This window comes from Raphanus sativus, chromosome 3 (assembly GCF_000801105.2).
Source record: "Raphanus sativus cultivar WK10039 chromosome 3, ASM80110v3, whole genome shotgun sequence".
Classification (NCBI taxonomy): Eukaryota; Viridiplantae; Streptophyta; class Magnoliopsida; order Brassicales; family Brassicaceae; genus Raphanus; species Raphanus sativus.
This window is the reverse complement of record NC_079513.1, coordinates 23,954,945-23,971,240: the sequence shown is the minus strand read 5'-3', so window position 1 is coordinate 23,971,240 and position 16,296 is coordinate 23,954,945. Positions and strand designations below refer to the sequence as shown.

General features: G+C 36.2%; 5 protein-coding genes across 5 annotated transcripts; 1 reads left to right on the top strand and 4 right to left on the bottom strand.

Moving 5' to 3' along the window:
- Positions 1-1,238: 1,238 nt before the first annotated feature.
- Positions 1,239-2,036, bottom strand: LOC108845929 (brassinosteroid-responsive RING protein 1). Its single transcript, XM_018619129.2, has one exon. It carries the CDS (start codon positions 1,954-1,956, stop codon positions 1,447-1,449), a length of 510 nt encoding a protein of 169 aa, XP_018474631.1. The 5' UTR covers positions 1,957-2,036; the 3' UTR covers positions 1,239-1,446.
- Positions 2,037-6,176: 4,140 nt separating this feature from the next.
- Positions 6,177-9,230, bottom strand: LOC108847991 (T-complex protein 1 subunit beta). The gene is made up of 11 exons (XM_018621385.2): positions 9,072-9,230; positions 8,922-8,978; positions 8,758-8,823; positions 8,551-8,662; positions 8,337-8,465; positions 8,176-8,247; positions 7,916-8,031; positions 7,754-7,830; positions 7,004-7,489; positions 6,600-6,915; positions 6,177-6,513 (listed from the first exon to the last, which is right to left on the bottom strand). Exons 1-11 carry the CDS (start codon positions 9,075-9,077, stop codon positions 6,367-6,369), a joined length of 1,584 nt encoding a protein of 527 aa, XP_018476887.1. The 5' UTR covers positions 9,078-9,230; the 3' UTR covers positions 6,177-6,366.
- A 994-nt stretch (positions 9,231-10,224) lies between these two features.
- On the bottom strand, positions 10,225-12,228 carry LOC108844294 (E3 ubiquitin-protein ligase AIP2). Its single transcript, XM_018617522.2, is given in 5 exon segments — positions 10,225-10,516; positions 10,631-10,843; positions 10,919-11,335; positions 11,906-11,994; positions 11,997-12,228. Coding segments are annotated over 5 exon segments (939 nt in total). The 5' UTR covers positions 12,067-12,228; the 3' UTR covers positions 10,225-10,366.
- A 974-nt stretch (positions 12,229-13,202) lies between these two features.
- LOC108848027 (protein CHLORORESPIRATORY REDUCTION 42, chloroplastic-like) lies at positions 13,203-13,913 on the top strand. The gene is given in 3 exon segments (XM_057005193.1): positions 13,203-13,346; positions 13,348-13,523; positions 13,695-13,913. Coding segments are annotated over 3 exon segments (354 nt in total). The 5' UTR covers positions 13,203-13,271; the 3' UTR covers positions 13,798-13,913.
- Positions 13,914-14,022: 109 nt separating this feature from the next.
- On the bottom strand, positions 14,023-16,232 carry LOC108845572 (uncharacterized). The gene is given in 4 exon segments (XM_057005194.1): positions 14,023-14,510; positions 14,796-15,001; positions 15,202-15,406; positions 15,477-16,232. Coding segments are annotated over 4 exon segments (1,134 nt in total). The 5' UTR covers positions 15,712-16,232.
- Positions 16,233-16,296: the final 64 nt, after the last annotated feature.

Sequence of the window (16,296 nt, the reverse complement as noted above, 5' to 3'; positions counted from 1 at the left end):
TCTTCGTATAGATGTGGCGATGGCGAGGCTCCTTCTTCTCTTCTTCGGCGGGGAGATCTTGTTTAACCTCCGTGACTGTTGGTTGTTCCGTCGCCGTCGCCGTCGTCGGGTGTTGTTGGAGTGCTGTTTTCATCTCCAACATGGATTTTAGTATCTCCGACATGGAATCGATCAGGACGGCGACGGAAGAGTGGAGCTGAGCCATGGTTGTTTGCACCTCGGTCATTGATTCCACGAGTGAATCTGTAGGTTCATCGACCTGGTGGAGGAGCATCTGTTTTCGTGCCGCCATTGAGAGATGGATGGTAGTATTTGATAGGATCAATTACTCTCCTCTCTATCTGAGCCGAGCCTTACTTTATTGAAAATAAAAAGTGGACCCCACAGTTGCCCTACTCATCAAAACGACTGTGGTTCATAAAGTGAAACCATTCGTCGTTAGAGGTTAATATCTTTGGGCCATTTTTTTTTTTTGGTCAATGGGCCATTTATTAGTTGTACATAAGCTTGAAAGTAGAACGTCAAGGTAACGTCTTGCCATCTTGGTTCTATGAAACTTCATTGTGAATCATGAAACATAAATTAAAGACAGTTTGGTTGTCAAGAGTGAAATTACTATGAAAATGAAGGACTCGTCATTCTGTTCTTTTTCTTGTTATTTTAACTTTCACCAGTTGTGGGTTAAAAAACAGTAAGATGTAGAGTGTGTGTGCAGCAGAGTGCACAAAAACGGAAAACATGTTAATACAAAATTTATGTTGAATATTCGCCTACTGATTAGTCGGTTTGTCTAATTATATTTTAATACTTCTATCATTAATATCAAATCAATTTGAAATTATGAAACATATACAAGGTTATGATATCTCTAACCCCACTCTATTTTTCACTTTAAAATATAGGTTAGAGTAAAAATATTCAAATAGTATTCTATTGCATTCTATAATAGAATGAAAAATAAGTTTACTCCAAATATAGAGTAAATTATTTTTTTTTGGTTCACCACTCTATTTTCTACTATAAAATAGAGTACCATTAGAGCAAATTCTAACTTTATTATAGAAATGGTCTTAATGACTGCAAATGGCAAATACAACATTCATCACTTATGATATGATTTTCACTGAGACATCCTGTGGACATATCTTTCAAGCAAACAATTTAGTTGAATTTTCAAGAACGTTAATATTAATTTTTGTATGAACATTTTATGAACACATACACACCACCAAATTAAATTTTCTTGTAACGCTTAAATTAGACGTTACCCAAGTCATGGATTTGCTGATACACAAAACAAATTTTTTAAAAAATAGATATTATTATCATATTCCGTATTATATCCTACAAATTAACAAAATTACAAATATTGACCAAATAATTTCTGCTGATCACGATCGACCAACCTAAAATCAAATAAATTTGAAAAGAAAAAAAAAAGAAAAATCAGTTGAGAAGATCGTCTCCGAATAGGTAGAGAAGCCGTTCAACGGCCCAGCTAGGTTCATTCTTCGCCGGCCATTCTCCACAACACGACGACGACGTATTAGCAGCAAGAAGTGGAGTTCTACAGAGAGGACACGTGCGGTGGTTATCTTCCTCCCCTTCGTTGTTAATATCATCATCACACTCGTAATCAAGCCACCTGTCGATACACTCGCGGTGAAACACGTGGCTACAGTTCCTGAGCTCTCTGACCTCGTCTCCGTCTTCCAGGTCCCCGAGGCACACCGCGCAAGTGTCGCTGATCGATTCAGGATACCGCTCGCTGAACGTCGTGACGGAGAGGCTTTCCTTGATTGCTTGAGAGGAGATCGAAGGAGCAGAGGAGGTAGATCTGGATCGGTAGCGTAAGATGAATGAGAAGATCCATCTAAGGACGGTGATTAGGAGAGCCATTTTGTAGAGGAGTTGAGTGATGATGAGACCAGAATCTTCGATGATGAAGAAGCTCATTGTAATGTTTGCTTGAGGAGTGAGAGGAGAAGGGGAAGGAAGAATGAAGAATCAGATGCGGTTTAAATAGTAGGAGTAAAGCTGTTTTGCTTGCTGATGCTTTTGTGTTAGTGGTGGGTCCCTGTCTTTTTCTTCTCCTTTATTTATGGCCTTTGATTTTTTTTTTTCTTAATTTTCAATTTTGTTAAACTAATTATGTTTATTTAGGATGTCTTTATTTTTTAGTTTTTGAAAAACAGGTGTCGAATTTACAGTTGTGACTATGTATACTCCAAGCTTTTTTCTAGACTAATGAATGAAAGGGAATGTGGACATGATTGTTTCTGTTAGTTTTTTTGATTTGAGAATCTAATCTATTAATTTAGGGTCCTATTTGAATTCTACCATGGCATACTTTTAACTTGGACCCATTGAAAATGTTGTGACTTATCTATTAATTAGCCTTCCTGTTATTTCTATATATCTTATTAACTAACATTCCTATTATTTTGATAAATTAGTTTTTATTAAATATACACTTTATCTCAATCCATTATTTAGTTAATCTATTTAAACCAAGTAAATAAATATTGTTTGACAATTCAATAGATACGAGCACTGAAGTTTGTATTCGGTAGACCGAAACATATGATTTTTTATTGTGTTCCTCTAACTAACATTATGTGAATCAGAAAAACATGTTTTATTATAGAATGATTCCCATATACATCATGCTAACTTTTTACTTGAAATTCTACCATATTGTATATGGTATAGTGTATATACGTTTCATTGTATATAAAATGAAACTTTAAGATATATGATTCAAAGAACTCATATATGTTCATAACCAACGTGAAAACGTACTAATTAAGATAAAGGGACATGAATCCATGTTTACTATTCAAAGTTAGGTTTACATGATTATTTGAAATTACTTTATACAATATATATATATATATATATATATATATATATATATATTTTCATCTAAAATTATTTTAGGGTTTGAAATCACATATCAAAATCTAGGTACATAGGAATACAAAATTAGCAGATATTTTATGATTTAGTATATAACTTTGAGAATGCCAATTTTCTAAACATATTTAAAATATTAAGGCATTCAGAATCACAAAAAAAAAACCAGAAAATGTAACAAAAATATAGCAACCTAAATCATAAACAAAAACGGAAATTTTTATATCTCTATTTAGACTCACGCTCTTAATTGAATTTGAAGTTTTATCGGGTTCCTATCATTGTTATTTGAAACAAATCAAAAATCAAAATAATTCAATCCAAACCAAACTCAAATTCATAAATAACCGAACGGTTACTATATATTTAAACCAAAAATTAAAAACCCATATCTCAACCAAAACCAAACTGAAAATCAGAAAATACAATCTGAAGCAAACCGAAACCAAACACACATGTCTTATTAATAAACAAATATACATGTTAATAAATTTGATATTAAAAAATAAAAATCCGCGCTTTTTCAAAGCGCGGATAAAACCGCGGGTACTATCCTAGTATTCACTTTAATTATAATGTAAAAAGGAGATGATATGTTTAATAATTCAATGAGAATATAAGCATTTTCTGCTTTACTTGATTACTTCATACGAATCATTCATATGGTTTCAACAAAATTGGAGGAGATTCTTGTCAAAATGTGGTTCTTAGAAAAAAAACTATAGGGCTCATATTAATGACGTGATGGGAAGCATTTGTGCCGTTCATGTCATACTCATCTGGTCTCAACTAAAGTCAGCTTCTCTATTTTAATTTTTTTACTTTTTTTCTTCTTTACCAAAAAGAGAAACACTATTTTACAATTTGTTATCTTGATTTTAATGGAATATGACTATTCGATGACCAAAAAGATATAGTTACTGTAATAATATCTTAATTTATGCTTTGAAAAGTTAAATTGTGTGGCGTCATTCTGCCTTTTGACACATTAGCAGGGTCACAATTAGACAATCTTCTTCTACAAAACCTACGTGATTATTGACCGGCCAAGAGCTTAATTATATTTAATAATTACGCTTATGAAATACCTTTACTGATAAGTTTTATCTGACTAATTAACACATCATCTGTTGACAAAAGAAAACATGTCATCCATACAAATAGTAGATCATTCCCATTGGTGTTGGTCGCTTTTGTTCTGGTAAGTAATGCTGTTCATTTGCAGTCTTTTGCTCGTCCCAATCAGAAGCAAACCAGATAGGGATGTCAATTGGGCTGTCCGGACGGAAGTGTACATGTTCAGATGGGCTTTTTTTCTTTTGGGCGTTTTTGGTCTTAATGTCCAAATAGGTCCATGTCCAAATAGTCCATGTCCAAATAGGACCATGTCCAAATAGTTCATGTCCAAATAGGACCATGTCCAGTTGGACTGTCCATGGAGTCCAGTTCACTGGAGATGGATTTTCGTCAGAGAGATGGAAAGCTCGAGATCGAGAGAGATGGAGTCATGGAGAGCTCGCGTCGGAGAAGAGAGAGCTCGTCGGAGAAGAGAGAGAGCTCGACGGAGATGGGTTTTCGTCAGAGAGATGGAGAGCTCGAGATCGAGAGAGATGAAGTCATGGAGAGCTTGAGATCGAAAGCTTGAGATCGAGAGATAAGAGTGACGGCCAAATGAAAAAATGATTTTCCCCAATTAAAAACCCTAGACATTTTAATGATTTGGACGGCTCATGTCCATCTGGTCTTATCCATTGGTCTTTGGGCGTATTTGGGCATTGTCCAGTTGGACAACAAAATATTTTGGACGAATTTGGGCATGTCCATATTAGTCCATATTAATTTGGACATGGACGTCCCATGGATAGAGTGTCCAGTTGACATCCCCAAAACCAGATACGACCCATGCATAGTGTAATGTACTTCTTCTAATATATATCCATACTGGCTGAATTAACCATTTCACAACTTATCGGCGGCCATCATGTACTTATTTTTTAAAAGAACAAATTATCCAAAATACTTCAAAACAATCAATGTTTTAAAAATTATTTTTGAAGCTAATCAAATCATTCGAAAATACCAAACACTTTTAACATCAGATATGAGATAGTGTCAGTTAAGATTAGTCGACCAACCACCTAATCGGCTCATATGCAAATCAATCATCTAATTTCATGATTAACTCTCTATTTTATTATTATCAGACTAATCAAGAATCAAACTCGTATAGATATAATTGTAAGTGAATATAGTTTTATCATATAAATCCATGAATCCATCTGTATCTTATTTTTTTTACTGGTTTGCTTCAAAACAATTCAAATGAAGTGTGTAACAAGAAAATTGTTGTCATCCGGATGTTAATGAAATCAAGAAAAAAACGAGTTATCTACAAGATATATTAAAGCTTTCTTAGATGCATTCATCTAAACACAAAATGAAAGGCTAATCCATGGACAATAGTGAAAGCAAAAGTTTCAAGAATAAAAAGAGTTGTGACATGATGTTGAAAAGAAACCCTGTGAGTTCATGTCAGATCAATTTTATCATGAACTTCCATTAAATTGGTGTGTCTTTTAACTGTTCTGGTAAAAGAAATCTAAAGCTATAAAATCATGGATATTTTTGAGATTCAAATAACCAAATCTTCTATAAAAGCTACATGATTTTCTGGTAAGACAATTGATAAAAAGGGTGTCGCTATAACTAAAGCTCGCGATTATTAGGTCCCATGTTATGATCTGTTTCCCTTTACAACGTGTTTTGGTCGGTTGACCAAACTTTACAACTACATACTACCATAACGTTTATAGTTTTAGGTGACGACTAATATCTTTTGTAGAATTTTACAAAAGATGAACTACAGAATTTTACAAACAGTCAGAAGGATCATTTGAGTTTTGTAGTTAAATGAGTCCATATAACTTAACTGATCTTGTATTCTGTTATTATTCTGTTATTCTTTTTACAAATTATATTTTTACTCTAAAAAACCCAACGGATTATGGAACAAGTCTAATCATTAAAATATTTAAAAGCTTGTAAAAAAAACTCAAAACTGTAAAAACACATTTGAAATATTCTGACGCAGAAAGAATAAATACTCAAGATATTCGGTTAATCTTAGTGAAAGTTTAGTATCTTGTATGCATGTGGCCCTAGTGGTTTGAAGTTACTTTTTTCTTTGGACAAAAGTGGTTTGAAGTTACTAGACGACAAGTTTAACTCCTAGGAACACATTTTGTCAAAACACCTCAGAAAAAAAATCAAAACAATATTTAGATTTAGGAAAACAAACAAAGTTTAAGAAGCAAAACATTAAAACATTTAAAGCTGTTTTCTGATCCAAATCGAAAACACAATCCAATGTGCTGGACATGGCCACTGGGGAGGAGGGTGTGGTGGTCTAATCATGAAATCTCTCTCCCACCATGTGCACGTGATGTGTTTTCACATCCTGTCTTCTCTCCTCCTAGGAGCACATGTAATGATCTCATCCACTCGCAGTATCATCTCAGCTGCTTCTGTCGCTGAAAGCAGAACCGCTTGCTTCACTTTGAATGCTTCATAGATTCCTCTTTCCTCCATATCTCCTACCTGTACACGATCAATATTCATTATCATCGAATTTAAAGTCTAATCCATATACCAATCTTTTTTTTTATATTTAGAGTTTTACTTACAGCTCCGGAGATGACGTCGATCCCAGCGTTACACCCTTCAGTGTGGTGCTCTGCACGAAGCTGAGCCACCAATTCTGCACTGTCCAAACCAGCATTGTCTGCGATTGTTGTCGGTATAGCCACTAGAGCCCGTGAGAAAGCTTCGATGGCGTGAGATTTTTTGCCAGCTGTTTTCCTCGCAAGCTCATCTACTTCCTTTGCCATCACCATCTCTGGCCATCCACCTCCGAGCAAGACTCTACTGTCATTCACTGTTTGGGAGAGAACACACAGGGCATCGTGGAGTGATCGTTCAGCCTCGTCTAGAACATGGTGACTGCAACAAAGTGACCACAATCAAAAAAATACAAACAAGACAAGTCTAAACAAATTATTTCTAAGAAGCGGGAGTGAAGAATGGCTACCTAGCACCCCTTAGAACAATTGAACAAGCCTGGCCCATCTCAACACCAGAGAAATGGATCAACTTGTCTTCACCAATCATGATCTCTTCGATGAGCTTGCAATGTCCAAGCTTAACAGATTCCGGGTTGTCAAAGGTCGAAGCTATTTCACCGCCTGTGACCAGACCAAGACGCTCTATTCCTTCGAAGTCAGCATGCTCAATAGCAAGCACACCAGCGTCTGCGAAGAGTTCCTCGGGGAAATTGTAGATCAGCTGCCTGTTAACAAAGCAGTTGATACCGTGGGCTAGTATCTTGTTCACCTTGTCTTTCATCTTTTCCTTCTCAGCCCCTTCGATCTGGGCCACCTTGGTCATAGAATCCACACGGACACGTGCACCATAAATTTTCACTTTATCAGTGTCCATTGCAGTGTTTGCTACCAAGATCTTTGCGTTTTCGATGCGCTTTGGCTGCCCAATTCCGATCTTCTTGTCAAGAATAAATCTGAAGGGAATAGATTAACGTTTGAGATGTCAGAAAACAATATTACTGGATGCACAAAAGGAGGAACGCACAATAACATGATGACATAATGCATTTCATCATTCTAACGCACGGCTATACATACACCTAAGGTAATAATCTCTGTAACAGGAAAGCAGTAGAAACACGACATAGTAACCATGAACAAATGAACACTAAATAGAGATCAATAGCTCTCGGTAACAGAAGTTGAACAGGTGCAAAAAGGCACAAGTGGTTTCTTACCCTTCATCCAGAAAGGAATCCCTCAGAGAACCTCCAGGCTTTTTGATGATTTGAATAGCTTCCAAATTTGTGCTTCCCTATTTGAACGACAACACCAGAATGTAAGAAAAAAATCATACTAGCAATCCAAAACGAATTTCAAAAAGGAGGCAGGGATGGAACCTTCAGCCTGAAAACAGCATCCACAGCCATTTCTGCAAAGTGTTCCTTGTCTTGCGAGAGAATTTTGGAGCATAACGTAGTCATTGCAATCTTCATCAAGTCTGACCTAAACTTCTCTGCATTGACACAAAACAAAATACTGTAAACAACAGCATGATTTCCAAAAGTTAATCGTAAAGGAAAACACTGCTTGAACTCAACCAACCATGAAAAAAAAAATCATCCAAACAAGAGAATTGGCAGCTCTAATAATGAGTTACCTGCGTTCTCCTTATTATCAATTACTCTTTTTAGTAAAGCATCACGAGCACACTCTGCAGCCATCCTGTAACCTAAAAAAAACCAGAAAATGGACATCATCGTCATATTGGAAAGAAGCTTATATCATCTATACACTTAAAATAGATATTAAGAAGCTTACCAGCTATAATCGTCATGGGGTGGATCTTAGAAGTTACAAGCTTTTCAGCTTCCCTCAAAAGCTCCCCGGCCAAAACAACAACAGAAGTAGTCCCATCACCAACCTCATCATCTTGAACCTTCGAGATATCTGAAGAAACAATAAATCAAATACAAGAAATGAGAAATCTCCAACATAAAAGCAAACAAATCTGAAAAACTAAAGAAACACATACCAACAAGAACTTTAGCAGCGGGGTTGTCAATGTGAAGCGACTTGAGAATAGTCGCACCATCGTTGGTAACAGTGACGGAATGACCTCTACCAGTAGATTGCAAGATTTTATCCTTAAAAAAGAATACAAAACACTCAGCAAACAATTCAATAATAAAGCTAAAATCGAATTTTGAGCTCATAAAACATTAGGGATTTTGGAAGATACCATTCCCTTAGGGCCTAAGGTAGACTTAACGAGATCAGCAACGGCCATTGCACCAATGAATGATGCCTAAACGAGCAAACCAAAAAAAAAACAAAATCAGATTAAAACCAGTAACAGTGAATCTGACAAAACCACCTAAAGGATAAAGAAAGAAGAAGCTTCACCATCCTGGCACGTTCCCCTTTCTCTTCACTAGCATCATCTTTGAAGATCTTATCGATCTAATTACAATACGAATAGAGAAAGTTAATTTGGCGGCAAACGAGAACGCAAAACAAAAAAAAAGAATGAAAGAGACGACGTGAGAGTCATACCGGCATTGATAAGATCGGGAGACGACAGTGGGCTTCTCGGTGTAGGAAGTCTCCGAAGACGAAGTATCTTGTGGTGAAGGTAAGTAGAGAGAGTAGAAATGAACAAAGTTAGATCTTTGTGAACCCTAGAAGAAAAGCACAGAGACAGTAATACCCCCCTCTCAGATGTCATTTTTAAATTGCACACTAAAAGATATATAATGATGAGTCATCGACTATCAACAAGATAAGACTAAGCCCTATTCGAGCCCACTGGGCCAATCATTAATGACTATGTAAGTTCATAGTACCTACAAGATACTTCCCGATAATGGTTGGCTTAAATAGTGTAATGTTTCTGAATTTTGAGCAACACCAAAGCACGTTGTCAATTGAAGTCTTGACTTGGCTCCAGCCAGGTCACTGCTAATTCATCCACACTCCCTTAATAAATACTACTACTACATCTCTCTTTTCTTTTACTTCCCATTCCATCCATCACAACATAACATGTGACTTCTACTCTCTCTACTACTACTACTTTCTTAATCTTCCTTATCCTCATCGTTCTTCTCTCGCCTGTTACGCGGCCGATCCACCAAAACTGGATTTAAAAGGCACTTACCGCTAAGCTTTTGGCAGGTAAAAATGAAGCAGCCAGTTCATCTGTTGCACCTTAAGCAGCCTGTGAGACCAATTGATGATTTACCGTCCCACTCCTCTTTTTTTATATCAGTTTTAACAATGCGTGTGTGTGCGCGTTTGTATATTGGCTGAATGTAATCGTTTCACAAGTCTAATTGATTCTTATTTTGTAATAAATACTCCCTCCATTTCACTTTATTCGTCGTTTTAGGTTTAGGTTTATGCACACAAATTAAGAAAATATTTAATTTTGTATATTTTCAAAACAAAAAAGTCATTATCCATACAACTAACTATATTTCAACCAATAAAAATAAATAAAAAAATCTTATTAATAAATTTTGCATCGAAATTATAAAACGACACTTATTCTGAAAAAATTTTTTTTTACTACAACGACAATTAATCGACACTTATTCTGAAAATAATTTTTTTTTCTACAACGACAATTAATCTGAAACGGAGAGAGTAATTAATTAAAGGATTATTGATGTAACTAAAAACATGCTTGGGTCAGTATGTGATGATATATATTCAAAGTGAGAATTTATGTATTCATTATGGGAATGAAGTTCGGTAAGAATGAGATCAATACATAGTAGAAAAAAAAAGAGTAAAATACATAACATGGGAGATGTAAGAACGCAGATGAAGTGTGTCACACTATTCTTCTAAACGTACATATATTCGCCTCCACGGACAGCATTCTCTGCGCCTTTACGCTCTTCCTCAGCCTCTTTCTCCCTCTCTTTCCAGCTCTCGTACTTCTGATCATCTGTCGGTAACTCATGGCGGCATATAGGGCAAGAGTTATGCTCGTCCTGTCACACAGCACACAATCATAAGCTATTGTTCTTACTCTGTAAGCTATATAAATAATGCAACTTTCAACAACAGTGAAAACAAGGATGGTTTCTTTTTTCTAATATATATACCAGCCAAGGCTTTAAACAAGGAGGATGAAACGTGTGCTTGCATGGCAGCTCCTGCATTTTGTCGCCGATTACCAGATTCTCCTTGCAGATACAACATTCTGCATCTGCTCCAAACTTTTTAAGCATCTCCTCACTAAACACAATCACTGGAAGTTTCTCCACTACTTCTTTACTCGCCGGTGGTACTCTTGGTGGTCCTCCTTCTTCTAGTATCTGAATAGACGATATATTTTTTTTTTTAAAATAATAGAAGAAAAGGTCAATGCTAAATGATTAATAAAAAACTACCTCTGGGATGATACTGTCAAGACCATTGATGAGTTCTTGCATCAAGTTAGCCGTTTCCCCAAGAGCGTTTCCAATAGCATCAGCAGCATTAGAGGAGGATTCACCGGCAACGATAGAAGAGAAAGCAGACATGAGATTCTGCTGCACCAGCCACTGAGGCTGCGGCGGCTCGCGATCAACCGTCAGATGCCCCTCGAAAAGATAGCCTTGCGGTGCGCTCTCGGTCGTCGGCTGAGTATCTACCTCGGTTAGCTGCTCCTTGGCTTGTTCGATGCAAGATTTCAAGTGTTTCTTCTCGGAAGCATCAGAGACGAGCCGCTCAGCTTCCTCGAAGAGGCTCAGCCCCGCAACCCAAAAGCCAGTAGCTGTGTATCTCGTCTTCAGAACAGTTGCCACACGAGATACAACTGTATAGAACTGCACAAACACGTGTCAGAGAGAGAGGTAAACTACAAAAACATTCATTCGATTATAACATAGAAACAGAGCAAAAAAACAAAGAATCTGGATCAACTTGACGTAAAGATGGACCTTCTCCACAATTGTTAATGGTGAACACAAAGGAAGATGCTTGATATGACTACACAAACATTTTATTCGGTTACAACATAGAAACAGAACAAAACAAAGTGTCTGTTGAAACTCTCATGTCGGAAAGATAGATCCTTTGGATTAAGACTAAACCTTCTCCACAATTGTAATGGAAACAAAGAAAGAAAGAAAGATGCTTGATTCCTAATATATATATATATATATATATATATACAAGACAGCATCAATGTTTGTATATGTTTGTCTTAAAACTAAACAATGTTGTCGGGTCAGAAAGGTAACTAGACAAACATAACATTGAAACCGAACGAAACAAGTTCCACCTTTGAAACTCATGTCGGATCAATTGACTCTTCACAATTGTAATGAAAGAACACGAAAGGAAGAAACTTGATTCCTAATTCAATCCCTAAAGTAAATAATTAATTAACAAACCTGTTTGCGGAGAGAAGGAGAGGAGGAAGAGTAGCGATCACGGAGGAGAGAATGAATAGAACGAACGGATGTCTCGAATCTCAGCTTTTGTTCAGCTGTTTCTGCAGATCCTCGAGCTCAAGCTTCAAGCTTTCCTCGGAAAGAGACGGTGGTGCATCCATTAAAGATTTTTTCCTTCTGAGATATGAGGAGGATTCCGGGGTTTCGAGAGAATTGAGGATTTTGGAAAGAATTTGATGGAATGAAGAAAGATCTATAACTGTCTTCTGAGATTTTTGTAGGAAGCTGCAAAGAGTTTTCTTGATCAGGAGGAAAGGATGTAGTCGGTCTGGTTGTGATCCGGTTCGGTTTTAGCAGTTTTTAAATTTTAGTTTTTTATTTTCAGTTTTTTTTTTTAGTTTTTGACTTTTTAGATTTTGGTTTTGATTTTTTTTTATTTTTCTGTATTTCTAGTTTTTCAAAAAATAATTAATACATTACTTTAAAATACTGCAACAAAATAATTATAATTTACCACTAAAAATTATCAAAAATATTGTAACTATTATTTCCAAATAAAATAAAAATGACATGTTCTTAATTATTCTTTTTATAAAAAAGAACTTATGTTATAGTAAAGTATAAATTATAAATATATATACAAATTGCACAAAATAAAATATTTAAAAATTAGAAACTACTTAGAAAATTTCTTATATAAATTATATGAATTCATTTGTATCCAATTTTTCTATCCATCAAGATCCATGGTTTAGATTGATCCATTAAGTTTTACCCATTTTGACATCCATATATATAACTATTATTGTCTGTGGGTTTGTTCGTTATTAAATATTTTTTGGGTGAAAAAGTTTTTTTTTTAAATAAAAAAATAATAATTTTAAAATATATGAACTTTTTTTTAGAACTTTTTTTAATTATAACACAATCACATATTCCACGGAATCCATCGTTTTTACCAAAAATTTTCATCAATCCCTTTTTTCAAATACATTTTACCATGAAATCTACCAAGAATAACACGAATACTTAATAGAATTAGAATATCAATAAATTGAATAACACTATAGTGTAAAGTATAGAATGATTTCAAATACTTTTTAAGGGTTTTTCGAGTATGAGAAATGTGAAAACTCTTTTTATGGAAAACTTTTCTATAGTGTAAAGTATAGAATGAAAAAAATCCGTTTGGCTGGCTAAGTATGGTTTCTGCCAGATCTCTGGTCAACCAAAGTGTAAACCAAAACAAAACCGAAGCAATGTACTTATGTACATAACCTGGGATCATTGGCTTACAAGCAATTACTCCAAGATAAAATCCTACTTCGTCCACTCATACAACCCAAGACTCACAATTGCTTCTTCCATGGCCCTATCCTTTGCTTCTTCTACTAGATTCTCCAAGACGCAGTCAGGGGTATGTTACAGTGTATCCTTCACCCCCACGACTCACTGTGAGATGCTGTGAGACTGCTCAAGAGCCTCCCCCACCAAAATCGAAGCTCCAAGTTGGATCACCAATCATCATCGTGGAAGCCCCTAAAGTGATAAAAACAGCCGCTTCAATGCCTTGTCTAAGGGCTAACTCTGGCTTGGTTAAGCCTGGCGATGTTGGAAGGTCTTCTCCTTCTCCTTCTTCATCCATATTCCATTAACCGTTTAAATTTTAGGACAAAACTCAAACTAATCATAAAACTCATAGAAAACCATGTCTTCTTGGTAATTAAGACACCTAGAGTTTCACGTTCTTGTGTTCCTTAACCATTTTATTTTCTTTTAATTATTGCAGAATCGTGTCCAGAAAACCAAAGGACTTATGGGCAGTTCGACTCTCCATTGGAACCTATCTTTTAGATGGTAAATATTTCAAAGCTTTAGAGCTTGAAGAGTGAAGTAACGCCACACGAATTTCATATTTTTAACGTTGTATACTTTTTTATATAGATACTTGAACATTTTAAAAATATATTTTAAATTGTTTTAAATTTAAATTCAAATTTCATGGGAACCAAGTCTTTCTAAAATTGTTTAAGCTATCAAAAATGATTAAAAATATAATTTATAGATTTTTCTTAACTAACTTTCAACTTTGGCGCCAATCCACACTAAACGAAATCTCAAAGCTGTTTATTTGGCTTTGTGGTCAACCCGAATCCAAACGGGTACAACGGGTCGTAATGCGGGTCACCAACGTTCATTGGCAACTGATCCACCGTCCTGAACCACGTCCGAGCTAGCTTCCCGGTGAATCCATAATCTCCGAACAAAACATCAGCCACTCCCTGCCCTTCCGTTCCTGGAAGCCACGCCGCAACCAGAGCATCGATCTTCCCCACGTAAGGCTGCATCATCACCGGACGTCCCGAGACGACCACCACCACGCATTTCACCAGCCCGCACACGTTCTCCATAGTGCTAAGACCCGGTTCGGCTATGGTTAAGTTCGTGCTGTCTCCGTATCCCTCAGCGTACGGTGTCTCCCCGATGACCACGATCGCGTAATCGAAGCGGCTTGAGTTGATGAAGTTCGTGTCTGGATTCTCGTTGTAGATGACTTTTGTGGTCGGATCCACCGTATTTTTTACTGCGGTGAGGATGGTTGTACCTGCAAAAAGAACTCAATCTTAGATTGGTAATGTTGTTCTGTAATGATCTTTAACATGTCTGAGAAACACTACAGGTCATGTCTTCTCTGTTTTAACAAATGTAAGAAGATAATGCTTAAAAGAAATAAATAAATGCGAAACTAAATAACACACATATATATATATATATATCTTATCCAAAAAATAATGAAGAATAAAATATTAATGAAGAAATGATGATTTAACAATACCAAAAACAAAAATTTATGAAGAAATGATGATTTATTTGAAAAGTGTGTGTATACCTATGGTGAGATTGTTGCTATTGAGGCCTTGCCAAGTGATAGTCCAGCCTCCACATTGGTATCCCAAGTTATCAGCGTGTGTTCCCGCCACAAGTTATCAGCGTGTGTCCAGCCTCCACATTGGTATCCCAAAGACATATTGGATTCCTGTCGCTCTAACTTCAAGAGCAGTTGCTTCACCAATCCTCTTCACAAGGTTAGGGTCCCTAACAGATGAATACAACAGTAGTAAGAAACAATGCCCATCAGGTCATTAGTTAAACAGATTTTCTGTTAAACTAAAGTTTATAATAAATTTTCAAACTTAAAACCAATCGGAGATAACTAGATTAACCATATTATTTTATATATTAGTTAATGATTTCATATCCGTTTATTCATTAAGAGATTCTCTGTGAGAGTTTGCCTGGTGACTCCGAGGCCTACGTTATGCGGGAAAATGGTGGCATTGTATGCATTATTGTGACCATGAACAGCATCGATCCCGTAGATAATGGGAATCCCTAAGCGGGTCGAAAGAGCTGCCTTTTGTATCTTATTCACCATCTTCACCCAAGCTTCAGGGGTGGCGTTAGGCGCCGGCACGCTCCCTCCACCGCTAAAAGCACTCCCTGCACACATAACTCAATGAATATTGGTATAGGTTTTTGAACAATGTTCTTGGAGGGTCAAGAATCATACCGATGAAGTAGTTTTTAATGACTTTAGTTGTGGCATTGACGCGTTCCACCTGAACCATCTGCCCGAGTTTCTCTTCGAGGGTCATATGGCTCATCAGGTTCTTGATTCTGACTTCCAATGGCTCTTTCGGGTCTTTATACTTGGCCTTTGAAAGTGGTTCTTTGTTAGCTGCCACTGAAGAAGAACAGAGCACGAGAAGCCCTAACGTGTGTATAAAGTAACTCAAACTCACCATCTTTTGCCTCCTTCACTCTCGACACCTGCACAGCTGATTTTTAACAATATAATAGTTCAAGACTGATTAACCATTTGAGAAGGAGAAGACAAAAAAGAGATGTGATGACGACGAAAACGATGAATGTTACAATGTTTTTAATGAGACAGCAAAACAGGTTGAGATATTGTTGTCTTGAATGGAGATACGCACCATAAGAGGTCGAGAATTTTGACTATGCTATGAGTCTATGACAGCATATATAAAATGATCTCTTTTCATTTCGGTAAATAATATAACGAGAAAGAAATATTTATAAAATATGCTCACTAATTTGCCAGATAACTTAGTAAAAATTAGTTTGGATTAACTGATTTTCTTTTAAATAATTGGTGAGAATAATCATTTTTTAAGTAGCAGTTTATTTCCTTCATGCGATTTATTTATTTTCAGAGAAATTATTTAGTTGGGGTCCATTAGTATCTTTCTTTGTCTTGGAACAAGAGAGGTCCCTATCGTGCTCGGACCACGGTTCACTTATGGACCCAGAAGAGGAAGAACACTTAATAGCTTGTCTCTTTTTTTTTAAACTTAATTAATAGCTTG